The sequence below is a fragment of the Sapajus apella genome, unplaced genomic scaffold (assembly GCF_009761245.1).
Source record: "Sapajus apella isolate SASKATOON/1434 unplaced genomic scaffold, GSC_monkey_1.0 scaffold129, whole genome shotgun sequence".
Taxonomy (NCBI): Eukaryota; Metazoa; Chordata; class Mammalia; order Primates; family Cebidae; genus Sapajus; species Sapajus apella.
In genome coordinates, this window is record NW_022437069.1 from 3,101,103 (window position 1) to 3,114,166 (window position 13,064).

The 13,064-nt window shown below is 39.5% G+C and overlaps 1 protein-coding gene across 1 annotated transcript in view; it reads right to left on the reverse strand.

Annotated features, from left to right (window-relative positions):
- Positions 1 to 13,064, reverse strand: part of LOC116539496 (cytosolic carboxypeptidase 4-like) — a 435,628-nt gene that overhangs the window by 126,608 nt on the left and 295,956 nt on the right. Inside the window, exon 15 of the mRNA XM_032262484.1 lies at positions 3,787 to 3,918. Coding sequence (XP_032118375.1) covers positions 3,787 to 3,918 — 132 coding nt within the window. The remainder of the gene's footprint in view (positions 1 to 3,786; positions 3,919 to 13,064) is intronic.

The following is a 13,064-nucleotide window of genomic DNA, read 5'->3' on the forward strand; positions in this document are numbered from 1 at the left end:
TTCCTTCCCTTCCTTCCTTCCCTTCCTTCCTTCCCTTCCTTCCTTCCTTTCTTCCTTCCTTCCTTTCCTTCCCTTCCTTCCTTCCTTCCTCTTTTTTAGTTAATTCTCTGTCGAAGTTTCATATATATTGAATAAATGGTCATCATATTTTGCCATTAACTTTTGAATGCAATTCTTTAATTAATTCTTTAATTCTTTCTTTAATTATTTGAACATATTTTAACAATTGCTTGGAAATAATTATGAATCCAACAGGTTGGCCCACTCTGTTTCTACTGACTGCTTTGTTTCCTGAGTATGGATTTCACATTCTTGATTCTTTACAAAATTGTAATTTTTGGCTGAAAGCTGAACATCATAGATTATAATTTTTTAACACCTCTGGATTCTATTTTTTAAATGTTTTTAAAATTTTAACTACGTTCCTGGATTAATCTGCAGAATATTTTTTTTTCTTCTGCATTATGTGCCACTGATGTCTCTACATAGTTTCCACATTCTTATTTAAATTATTTAGCTTGACATCTGTGGCTGCTAAGCATAGTGGTTATACAATAATTTGGGCAAATGTAGTGCTCAAATATCTTGAGTGCATAAGATTTCCACCCTCTGTTGATTGATTTGTATGTCATTTGGGAAGACATTCAAAACTGTGGCAGTTCTTAAGTCTCTTTGGACTTTATTTCTCACTGGTCTCTATTGGGTCTTCTCTGAAGAGACACATATTTTTCCATAATCCATGTGATATAGTTTAGATATTTGTCCCCACCCAAATCTCATGTTGAAATGTAACCCCCAGTGTTAGAGGTGGGGCCTGGTAGAAGGTGAAGGGATTGCAGGAGTGGATTTCCCATGAATGGTTTTGCATCATCTCTGCATCATGAATTTGTGTGAGATTGGGTTGTTTAAAAGTATGTGGCACCTCCCCCTGACTCTCCGGCTCTGTTCTCACCATGTGAAGTGCGTGCTCCCCCTTTACCTTCTGCCATGATTGGAAGCTTCCTAAGGCCTCCCCAGAAGCGTATGCCAGCATTATGCTTCCTGAACAGCCTATAGAACCATGAGCCAATTAAACCTATTTCTTTATAATTTATCTAGTCTCAACAATGCAAGAATGTCTTAATATACCATGTATTTATACAGAGCTTATCTTAGCTCTTCTATGGGTCTCTCATTTCTAAGGTCTCCCTTGTAAATTTCTGTGTGTGTGTGTGTGTGTGTGTGTGTGTGTGTGTGTGTGTGTGTGTGTGTGTCTATCCTTCTGTTGGTAAAATTGCATTTCTTGATGACCAAATAGAGTGGTTTCAGGAGGAGCCCCAGTCAAGAAGGTCACAGACCCTTGCTATTCTTAAATGAAGCTTTAGGAATTTTCAAGAATAAATGCTTCTCAATTTATCATCGTATTTGGTAAATTTCCAGAGTCCTAAAAGGGCTGCTTTTCGAAATTTTATTCTGTTTTACACTTGCATTTTACAGAGAGGATTCACTGACCTCTTTATACCAACATAACTAGAAGTAGTACCATTAAGGATGATTAATAAAATTGAATAAATGTTGCAGAGTGGATGTGAAATATAATAGGGCATATAACTGTCTCTTCAATACTAATGGTAAATTACCAAAAAAAAAGTCTTGGATCAGTTTAACATGTTTAGAATTGTTCCACTTTCGATGGTAAGGAAGGAATCAGCCTCTCAGCATCAGCAGGCTGTTGACTGCTGGCAGATATCACGATGATAACATTAACATACCTTACAAAGACACTCTTCCCCTGAGTCTTAATTTTCCCATCTGCAAAATGAGTGGGTCCTTTCAATTCTGACAAGATCCATTAGTACTCAGAAGACTTTTTAGGCAGATCACCAGTATTAAGACAATTATTTACAGATCATTATGTGACACTGACTTAGAGTGTCAGTGATAGAGGGAGTTTATATACTATGTGGGACCCCAAAAAGCAAAGTTGTTTGGGTTGAAAGTAAGGGGTGGGATCAAACCATATTCACTTCACTACTTCCACATATGTCATAGCAGCTCATGAATCACCTTTAAGGAATCCCAGGGCACCAACAAACTCGATGTAATAAACTACATAGAACATTTAACTCCCTCATTTCACAAGGGAGAAAAGTGAGGCTCAGGCAACTGGCCCACCCAAAGTTAAAGGATCTTATAGGTGAGCTTCAGTGTCTAGATGGATTAATCTTTTCAACAGCACTGCTATCAAGTACCACTGTGCTTATTCTCATAGGCAGAAACTGGCATACCTACCTCTATAATGTTATACCTTTTACCTTACCTGACACTAATCTGGGCCTCAAAATATTTTTGAATTTATTAATTAAACAATATGAATCATACACCAAAACTAAAACACAGTTGATAAGAACTCATCCTGTCATTCTCTACAATGTCTGACCTCTGCCCCATTTCACATCAGCTTCGTACAGAAGGCTTTTTTTAAGGTTCTGTGTCTTACAGCCTTTTCTTGTTTATAGGGAATTATCTATTAATATTATTACCTTCTCTTGGAAAAAGAGAAGTAAAAAACATACAGACTCTATATGTAAGGTTGGACCGGGTAGATTTTTTTTATTCAAGAGGTATCACACATAAGAGATGGTTTTATATAGGTTGGGTCCACGTGGGCTGCTCAGATGAATGCTTTAATTTACTAAACTCATTTCCTAAATAAGATTGAGTCAGTAAGCCTCTTGTGTTTTATCACCATTACTCTGGTCCAGCCTTACAGCAGACAGATTATTGAGGATAAGCTGTTGATTCTGCCATAAAAGCCTTGGGGCAATTGTACTACTCAGTGGCAGTCTTTTTCAGATGGACTTGGGTGAAGAAGGCCAGAGAAGTGGGGACATATTTCGAGGTGAAATGGTGGTTTGGCACATTTTTACCTCTTAATACTGTCATTAACCCTGGGCATGAAGCTATTTTGCACATAGCAAATTGTCATACCCAGAATAACAGACTTGGGAGAGGCAGTTACCGTCCTAATTTTTACTTTTTCTACATAAATTTTAAACAAAGACCAGCTTCCATTTAGTGTTTGGGTACCTTTGCTTCTCTGTTTCTTCCTGATTCTCACTAAGCGACAGCTTGTATTCTTTATCCTGATGGGAAGATGTACCCTCTTCTCTGCACCTCCCTAATTTCCTATGTGGTTTCATGGAGGAACAGTTGAGCTCTAACCACTGAAACTGAGATAAAATAGAATTAGGGTCAGCGGATTACTGCTCTGCTTTTTATAGAATGCTCATGCAGAGAGATGTGGATGGTTTAATGGCTTATATATGGTCACCCCTCTCTATTTATTTGAAGTCCTTTTGTATTCTGTCATTCTGTTCCTTCCATAAACTATGTAACAGAGGCAGTATTTTAACTAACCTCATTTTACAGATGACAGAAGCGTGGCTCAGAGAGATAATGTTAATGATCTCATAATCATATGGTTAGTAATCGAATAATTATAAAGCCAGGCATTAAGATGACGTCTCCTGTCTCCAGTTCTCACGCCTTTTATACAATATCAACCCCTACAGAAAACAGAGGCAAAGCAACCAGGTAGTAAGCCATTATTCAACAAAAATTAGGAGAGGTTTCACATGCCTCCACCCTGCTTGTATTACAACCCTATGGTTAAAATAATCAAAAGGCTTATTTACCACCCCCTCCCCCAAAAAAAGCTAAATAAATGAATGAAGCATGGTCTTAAAGGTAAGAATAAAGAATATGGACACAGTATGTCTGGTGGCATCCCCCTCAGCGGCTTACCCTGTAGGTGACATCCTCTAGGACAGTAGATGTGCCCACAGTGCATCCTGCTTGCCACAAGGTTTCCTTGATGCTACAGCCATAAAGGAACACATTCTTCTTTTGGGAGTGGCCATGGAAGTCACAGAAAACCTATAATAGCCCAACAGAGGAGAAAATAAAACCAGGTTAGGTCACTGGTTTCTTAAATCTGCTTAAATCATATCTACTCACGTTCCATTCCTCAAAGAAAGTTTAAAATGTCAACTTTCCCAGATGGATGCTGTTGAGTTAGCAGAACCAGCCATGTGGGGATCATTGGTGACTTTGGCAAGAGTGGCATTGATTGTACTGATGGAGGTATCAGGGGAGAATGTAGATTGTAAGGGTCTTAAGAGTGAACAGAATATAAAGAAATACAAATCATATATCGCTCTTTTGATAAATTTACTTGTGACTGGGGAGGAGACAAAGCCACAGCTGGAAAAGAAAATAAGAACAAGGGCATTTGAAGATATCTATGAGTGGGTCAGGTGCAGTGGCTCATACGTGTAATCCCAGCACTTTAGGAGGTCGAGATGCACAGATCACGAGGTCAGGAGTTCGAGATCAGCCTGGCTAACATGGTGAAATGCCATCTCTACTAAAAATACAAAAAAATTAGCTGGGCATGGTGGCAGGTACCTATAATCTCAGCTACTATGGAGGCTGAGACAAGAGAATCACTTGATCGCAGGAGGCAGAGGTTGCAGTGAGCTGAGATCGCACCACTGCACTCCAGCCCAGGCAAGAGAGTGAGACTCCATCTCACACACAAAAAAGGTATCTATGAGCATTTTAAACAATTTGATGAGAACACATGGACACACAGAGGAGAAAAACACGCACTGGGGAATTTTAGAGGGTGGAGAGTAGGAGAAGGGAGAGGATCAGGAACAATAACTAATGGGTACTAGGCTTAATACCTGCATGAGGAAACAGTCTATACAACAAAGCCCCATGACACAAGTTTACCTATGCAACAAATCTGTACGTGTACCCCTGAACTTGATTGAAAGTTAAAAAAAAAGAATTAAAAAAATAAAAGTCAAAAGGAAAGATTCATCTAAAAGGAATTGATGAAATATAGAAAAACAGAAGCTAATCAATCATTGTCATTTTTCCTTAGGTTCTGATGTGGTGAAGAATAACCATCAAAACACAGTGGCTTATCAAACAAAAGCTTACTTTTCATTCACACTAGAGATCAGCTCTGACTCTGATTTGTGTGTTTCCTCCATTCTAGAAGCCAGGCTAAAGAAGCCCTAATTTGAAACATGCTACTCTTGTGGTAGAGGGGAAAAACTGTCAAAAGTAGAATCAGATAATTGCCATTAAAGCTTCTACTGAGGCACAGCAATCATCCTATCTTTTCATAGACCACTGGTCAAAGAAAGCCACATAACCAATTTTATCAGTGGTGTGCGGAAGTATATTACTCCTACAGGGAGGCGCTGCAAGTCATATGACAAAGGGCAGTGATACAAAATCTTACTATAAGGAAAGATGCTAAAAATGGAGAAAAATAGTAAAACCTAAAAAATGACCACAACTTGTTTCCATTCTTGTATGCATTGCCCTTGGCAATAGGCTATGTTCTATCTTCATCAATAGGTGGAGTACGTTTCTTCACCTCTTGAACATGGTCTTATCCATTGATATGGTTTAGCTGTGTTCCTACCCAAATCTTACCTTGAATTGTAATAATCCCTACATGTCAAGGGTGGGTCCAGGTGGAGGCAACTGAATCATGGAGGCAGGTCTTTCCCATGCTGTTCTTATGATAGTGAATAAATACTATGAGACCTGATGGCTTTATAAAGAATTCCCTTGTATATGCTCTCTTGCCTGCCGCCATGTAAGATGTGACTTTGCCCCTCATTCACTTTCCACCAAAATTGTGAGGCCTCCCCGGCCATTTGGAACTGTGAGCCAGTTAAATCTCTTTCTTTTATCAATTACCTAGTCTCATGTATGTCTTTATTATCAGCATAAGAACAGAGTAATACAGCCATGTAGCATCTTTTGATCAATAGGAATGATAAAATATGATGCAAGCTGAGGCATATTAAGGGGTTTGCTGTCTTGCTGTTCCTGGGAACCTTGCAACAGCTGTCACATGACCAAGCACAGGCTGGGCTGCTGGATGATAAGATTCTTAGCACAGTTATCCTCACTGACCTAGCTGATGTCAAGCCAACCACCAGGTATGTGAGTGAATCTATCTTAGACTATCCAGTCCTAGCCAACCTGGCTCAGAGAAGGGGAATCAGCCAGTTTACCTGGATGATTCTTATTTAGAACCATTAGAAATAATGCATAGCTTTTGTTTAAGCCACTAAGCTTTGCTGTGGTTTGCTATACAACAAAAACTAACTGTCAGAATAATGTCTCCTCCTAGTCTAAATACTTGTTTCCCTCCCTTCCACATACAAAATACACCCTCCTATTCCCCAAGGAAGATATCCCTAAAGAGTCCATTCCATCACAGTGTAAGTCTCAGCCCAAAATTCCCTTACAGTTTCTATGTTCTTCTCCTTATCTATAAACAAAAAGGCAAGTCACCTCTTTTCTGCTCATCTATCGACAATGGTTGAATGAGGAAACAATATCCCCAATAACACTCATGTTACAAAGGGATGAATAAGAGGGGTATAGCAGTTACTGGTTCACAACAATTCTGTAATGCTCTCATTCAGGCATTGTGAGATGCCTGTATCCTTTGGGTAGGGCCAGTGGTTGATTAGACCCTGGATCTGTTCCCTGTCAGAGCTGTCCAGTATTATTTTTTCTGTAGATATTTACTCTTTCCCTGGAAGGTCCTTATTTTTCCTGTATCTTTCTTGGCCATACATGAAAAGGGCATTGGATAATACGGCCCACTTTAAGGCAAAGCCTCTATCTTCTCCAGTTTCTGATGTAGAAGTTTGGGAGCCCAAAGATCATTTTGGTCTCAAAAAATCACAGTCTCTTTGAATCAAAGCACTAAAAGAATTGGAAATAAAATACATGACAGTAAGAGAAAATATTTTTCTTTTTTTCTTGACTTTATCTAAAACACAACTGACAGTCTAAAGCAAAATGGTAGCAATATATTAAATAGTAGCAATATTATAAAATGTGAGAAAAAATAAATAGTGTTATAAGGTCCCTATAGTGGAGATGAATAGTATGTTATCTCAAGGTAGACTCTGATTAAAGATAGGTATTGTAAACAATAGGGCAAACACTAAAATACTTTTAAGGGGCATAAATAATAATTCAAATGTGGAGATAAATTGGAATCATAAAAATGCTGAATTAATAAAAGAGAAAGCAGAAAAGATAGGAAGCTCTAAGAACACATGAAAAAATAGAAAACAATGAAATGGTAGATTTCAGCACAAACATCAATAATCTTAATGTAAATGGTCGAAACACACTATTCAAAAGGTAAAGAGTATCAGATTGGATAATAAGAAAGTTCAAATATATTCTGCCTTCAGGAAGCGCATTTTAAACATAAAGCCACAGATGGGTTGAAAGCAAAAGGATGTAAAATACACTACGCAAATACTAAACAAAAGAACGCTAAAGTAGCTATATTAACTATCAGATAGAGTAGACATCAGAACAAGAAGAATTATCTGGGATAAGGAGAGATGTGATGGTTGATGTGTCCCTCTTGTCTTTGTCTTCGGTGGTTAAGTACTACCACTTGGCCTCTGCTACTCTGGGACTGTATAATCTTTATGAAATCAAAGACCCCATCTCACTGAGTGCGGTGGCTCATGCCTGTACTCCCAGCACTTTGGAAGGCTGAGGCAGGCAGATCACCAGAGGTCAGAAGTTTGAGACCAGCCTAGCCAACATGGTGAAACCCCTGTGTCTACTAAAATTTAAAAAAATTAACCTGACTTGGTGACTGACGCCTATAATCCCAGCTAGCTGGGAGACTGAGGCAGGAAAATTGCTTGAACCTGGGAGGTGGGGGGTGTACTGAGCCAAGATCATGTCATTGCACTCCAGCCTGGGCAAAAAGAGCAAAACTCTGTCTCAAAAAAAAAAAAAAAAAAAGACCCCATCTCAATACTGGCATCCCCTATAGACCTGGCCTTCAAGGAGAACAACTACAAAGTTTGTCAAGCATGAAGACACTAATATATTTCTCACTGTTTCATGGAGGGAGTGTTTTCTGAGCCTTCCCATAGACAGAATAAACTCAGTATACATTTCTATCTGCTAGAGACTTTGCATATTCTCCCCTACATCATGCCGGCAAAGCTCTGGCATCTTGACCTTACTAAATGTAGACTACTATTGAGCACAACATTCATTCAACCAACCAATTAAGCTGTTAGAGCCACTTCTGGCTGCTCAAGCTAACAAATTAAATTTAGAATCTCTAGATTTTACACTCGTGTCAATGAAGTGAGCCAAATCTAGTGAAGTTCTGCCCTTATTAGAATACTCCTACACATGTTGCCCTGGTTTCTAATGATATACGTTATTAAATCTAGTAATTCTTTTATGTGCAAGCTGTATCTTTTTGGGTAACAGCATGTACTTACCTTTTAGGATTATGCTGATGTTTGGTTCTAGTTAGGAGATCAGGAGGCAACATGAGGTAGTTGTTGTGGTTCATAAAAAAAAAAAATAATAAGCATCCTCTTTCAAGGCATCTGCCCCAGGTAATGTTATTACAGAATTTTCCAGCAGGGGAAAGCTAGTCTCCTCGGTTACTATTGCTACTGATATATGAGGCTTGCATGATGTCTTATTCTAGAACTTAGAATAGTGGGTCTCTCTCTCTATTTATTTATTTATTTTTTGAGACATAGTCTCACCCTTTCACCTAGGCTGAGAGTGCAGTGGTGCAATCATGGCTCACTGCAGCCTCAAAATCCTGGGCCCAAGCTCTCCTCCTGCCTGAGCCTCCCAAGTAGCTAGGACTACAGGCAAGTGACACCACATCTGGCTAATTTTTAAAATATTTTTATAGAGACAGGACCTCCCTATATTGCCCAAGCTGAGTCTCAAATATTAAGCATCAGAATAACCTGGGGGTCTTGTTAAAGCAGGCTGTTGAGACATACCCGAGCAATTCTGTGATTCAAGTACATCTGGGTTAAGCCCAAGGATTTGCATTTCTAGCAAGTTTCCAGGCGATGCTGATGCCCCAGTCCCAGGGCCTTAGCTTGAAAGCCTCTAGTCTAAACAAACACATGAAATAATTGTTTTAGGTTTAATCCTCAACTATCATTAATTTTCCACCAACTTTTACCTCTTACATCTGTTTCTCTCTGTGAATAAATACTCACCATTCTCATGAAAGTGTGCAAACAAATTAAGACTGTGTCTTAGCAACAGATTTCTCAATAAAGCCAGAAGCTATGCCTCCTTGGTGATAGGTACTCCTTAAATGCTAAATTCAACTGGAAAAAATAGCTTTTCTTCCTCCCCTGATCCATATAGACTCTGAGAGAGGAAGTAAGTGACAAATTATAGAGCTATTCACCTGCAGGAATGAGCACGACTAAGCCCTGTGAGCTGTAGTAGGTTCAGACGATTCAGAGTGATGGAGTTGGAGACATTGTTCTGCTTGTTGCTCAAATGATACCCCTAAAAATAAATGCCTGTTAATTCTAAGAAACACGTGTTTCTCCAAATTGCACGGGGCAATTATAAGGCAATTATCAAGTTATTTAAGTTGAGGAAGCTTCTTCTTTTCTACTGCAAGATTTAATACTTATACTTCTTTTCAGTAAAATTCTTTATCACGTAAGTAGAAAGCGTTCCCAATCCAATATATACAAATTAATCAATAGCCTTATTTTTTTTTAATTTTTTAATTTTTTTTAGACAGAGTCACATTCAGGCTGGAGTGCAATGGCCCAATCTCAACTCACTACAACCTCCACCTCCCAGGGTTCAAGCAAGTATCATGCCTAGCCTTCTGAGGAGCCGGGACTACAGGTAGCTACCACCACACTCAGCTAATTTTTTGTATTTTTAGTAGAGACAGGGTTTCACCATTCGCTCAGGCTGGTCTGGAACTTTTGAGCTCAGGCAATTCGTCCACCTCAGCTTCCCAAAGTACTAGGATTACAGGCATGAACCATCGCTTCTGGCCTTAATAGCCCTATCTTGTTATTAATCAATTGATTCAACAAATATTTACTGGGTACCTGCTATGTAATCGGAGAAGTTAAAATTTTAATATAACATAGCACTGCTCTCCATAACAATAATAATAGAAACAATAGTTAATTTATTGAAGACTCTAGATAGCATGCTAAAAACTTAATATAGATTATCTCACGATGAAGTAGTTACTATTATCATGACCATTTTGCAGCTGAGAACACTGAATTTCAGATAAAATAAGTAACTTGCCCAAGTCTGTATTGTTATCATGTGGATGAATATTGGAACCCCAATTGATCCTAACCCAGAAGCAAGGTTTTAAAACACTTCTCATTTCTATACCACCTCATCCAGAAGCTGATTTGCTGAGATTATACCACAAGCCAATAGGTCATTGTATTACCATGAGAGAAGAGCAGAAGTAGGAATAAGCAGTGCTCTCTGGGAACCCAATAAGAACAGTGGCACGCTTCTAGGGGGCAGCATTCACATTGCACTCTAAGGGAATAGCACCTTGGAAGTGTGCCATGTGGTGCTTCTGGGATTCTCAGGGGAGGTTATACATACGATGAACTTTACTGAGTGAGAGCCATCCACGCAAATGACAAATGAGTGAGAAGGGTCTGTGGATTTGAGGTATTGCAATAATTTGGAATAAGAGGATAGAGTAAAAGGAGAATAAATTAGGTATGTATAGAAGTGGGCAGTGGTCAGATCGTTAATGCATTTGTACGTCATTCTAGGATGTTGAGACATTTTCTTGAAGGTGGTGAAGGAGGCTTCAAACTAAGCAAGAAGCTGCAAGATGATCAGATCATTAGAACAGAAGTGTTAAGATGCGAAGGACTGAAACCCAGCAAATGAGATGAGAAGGACCTAGCTTAAGGCAGCAGACATAACTATATAAAGAAAGCAAGTTTTATGAGAGTGAAAAAGTAAAATCTACAGGAGTTGGAGACTAAATGGATTTAGAGGCTAAGAAAGGAAGAGGTTAGGAATAAATCCTAGTTTTCCAGATTAAGTAAATAGGCAATGATTGTGCTTTTCCCCAAAGGCAAGAAGCACAGAATTAAATATTTTATGTAGTTTTTACCTAGTTTCCTTTGAGCTGGAGTGCTTAGTTTTGAGCTTTCGGCCTTTGGCTAAACCAATTCCCCTCTCTGTGTCTCAGTTTCTTCATCAGGAAAGTATATGGTATAGATTGGATTATGCACCTCCCTAGGACCTTTTCCAATGCATTCTTGTCTGAGCTAAATTGCAAGGTTAATTTAGTTCATGCAAACATGAGTTCCATTTCTTACTCAGCAAAGAGACTGATCAGGACCACATTGCCATGCTCCTCACATGCCTTCCTCATCTCCTCCCTCCTTGGTCCCATTCTGGTTCCTTTGCAAGTTAATAGGCCCCCCTTGTTCAAGAGGTTACCCTCTCCCTCTCAAACACCTCTCCCTTAGCCATTCCCTTTTTCCCCAGGGCTCACCTATAACTGATTGTGTTAACCACTCTGCTTTGCCAGTGTAAGCTGCTATGTTTTCCATTCCTGACATCTGGGTCTCATTCCTGCTTCCCAGTATCAAGACATTTGCATTATTTATACCATTGCCACAGGAAATAAAGGCAAGGCTACAGCCTAGAGGAGATATATTCTGGAGAATATGATGGAAACCCAAAACAGCAATGCATCCAATTAAACCAACTGAGGCTCACTAAAGCCCTGGAGGTTCCGATTTGTGCACAATATTCTGCAGGTGGCATTCAGCCCAAGTTCCTAAATGGAGTTAACATCTCTATGAGGGAAATGATGTTGTGGTGACGTGCTCAGCTACCTTCCAAGAGGCCAGTTTGCAAGGGCACATTTCCTAGTCTTTTTACTGATAGCCATATTTTCTCCTTAGTAAGTGCTTCATCTGAGTCATCAGCAACATCCAGTTCTAGCTGAGGTTAATCACAGTAGGCCTGGGCAGAATTTATTCCTCTAACCTCCCAAAAGGGGATTTTATGCTCTGTTTCCCTTTCCCAAAGTGAGAGACTCAGACTTTCACTTAAATTGAGCCATTATGGGCCAAAGTTCCAACATGGCCTTAGAAAAGCAGGTTTTACTTACAGATCAGTCTTGGCCCCCTCCAATGGTTACTTTGGGGAGAAAAATTTCACATTAAAACTCAACAGAATGCATCAATAATCAACTGCTCATGAGACTGCGCACAGTGGGACCCTTTACGCTGGTGGATGTTTTTGGCCATCTCATCCCAGTGTTATGTATTATTATGTTCTTCTTTCCAAAATATTTTAATTAAATTGAAATATTTTCAATTTAAAGAGCTCCTGTAAATCAACTCCAAAACATGCAATCTAATATGTGGCTTTGTTTTGTATCTAATACCCTTCTGGTAAGTAATGATTTTAATGTCTATTATTTATTTGAATGCCTGACATGTACCAGTCACCATGCTGAGATTTTATATTCCTCTATAATTGGCATAAGAAGTCCTAAAAGGAGGATATTATCCAACTATGGGGACAAGGTTCAATTTCTTCTAAAGTTAAAGGAGGTCAAGCAGCTTGCCATGGCTACCCATTAGAAAGTGATGTGTGATTACTCAAACTGTCATCAGCATGGTTCTAAAAGTTTTCCAAACAAAACATCTTAAAACATTTGATGGACCATGATGAAGAACAATATCACAAAACTCTCAGCTAGCAAATTGGAAAGTGAGTGGTCATGCTCTCGTGTTTTCCCGCTCTCCATCTCTGGCCAGTCCCCCTCCCTCCACGAGTGGTAAACCTAACGCCCTGAGAAGGCCCTTGTGCAGTGAGTTCCTGGCAGATCCTTCAGGTGCTAAATCTGTTCCCTTTCCTCGGTTTCAGACGTTGAAGGGAGAGAAGCAGCAACCTGGATGTCACCTTTATACACAGCCCCCGCAACCTATCAGAGTGAGAGGCCTTTGCCATCTGTCTCGCTCAGTTGCAGGTACTGAAGTTCTCCAGGCAGAAGCATTAATCCATTTGGTGTGCCAAGCCCAATCCGAGCAGATGGTTATTGAGACCTCTGTCTTCACCATAAGGTGGGATCTAGACTAGTCTTTTTTACCTGTAACAGAGCTTCTATGTTGTCTGGGTAAGCCCTTGGGGTG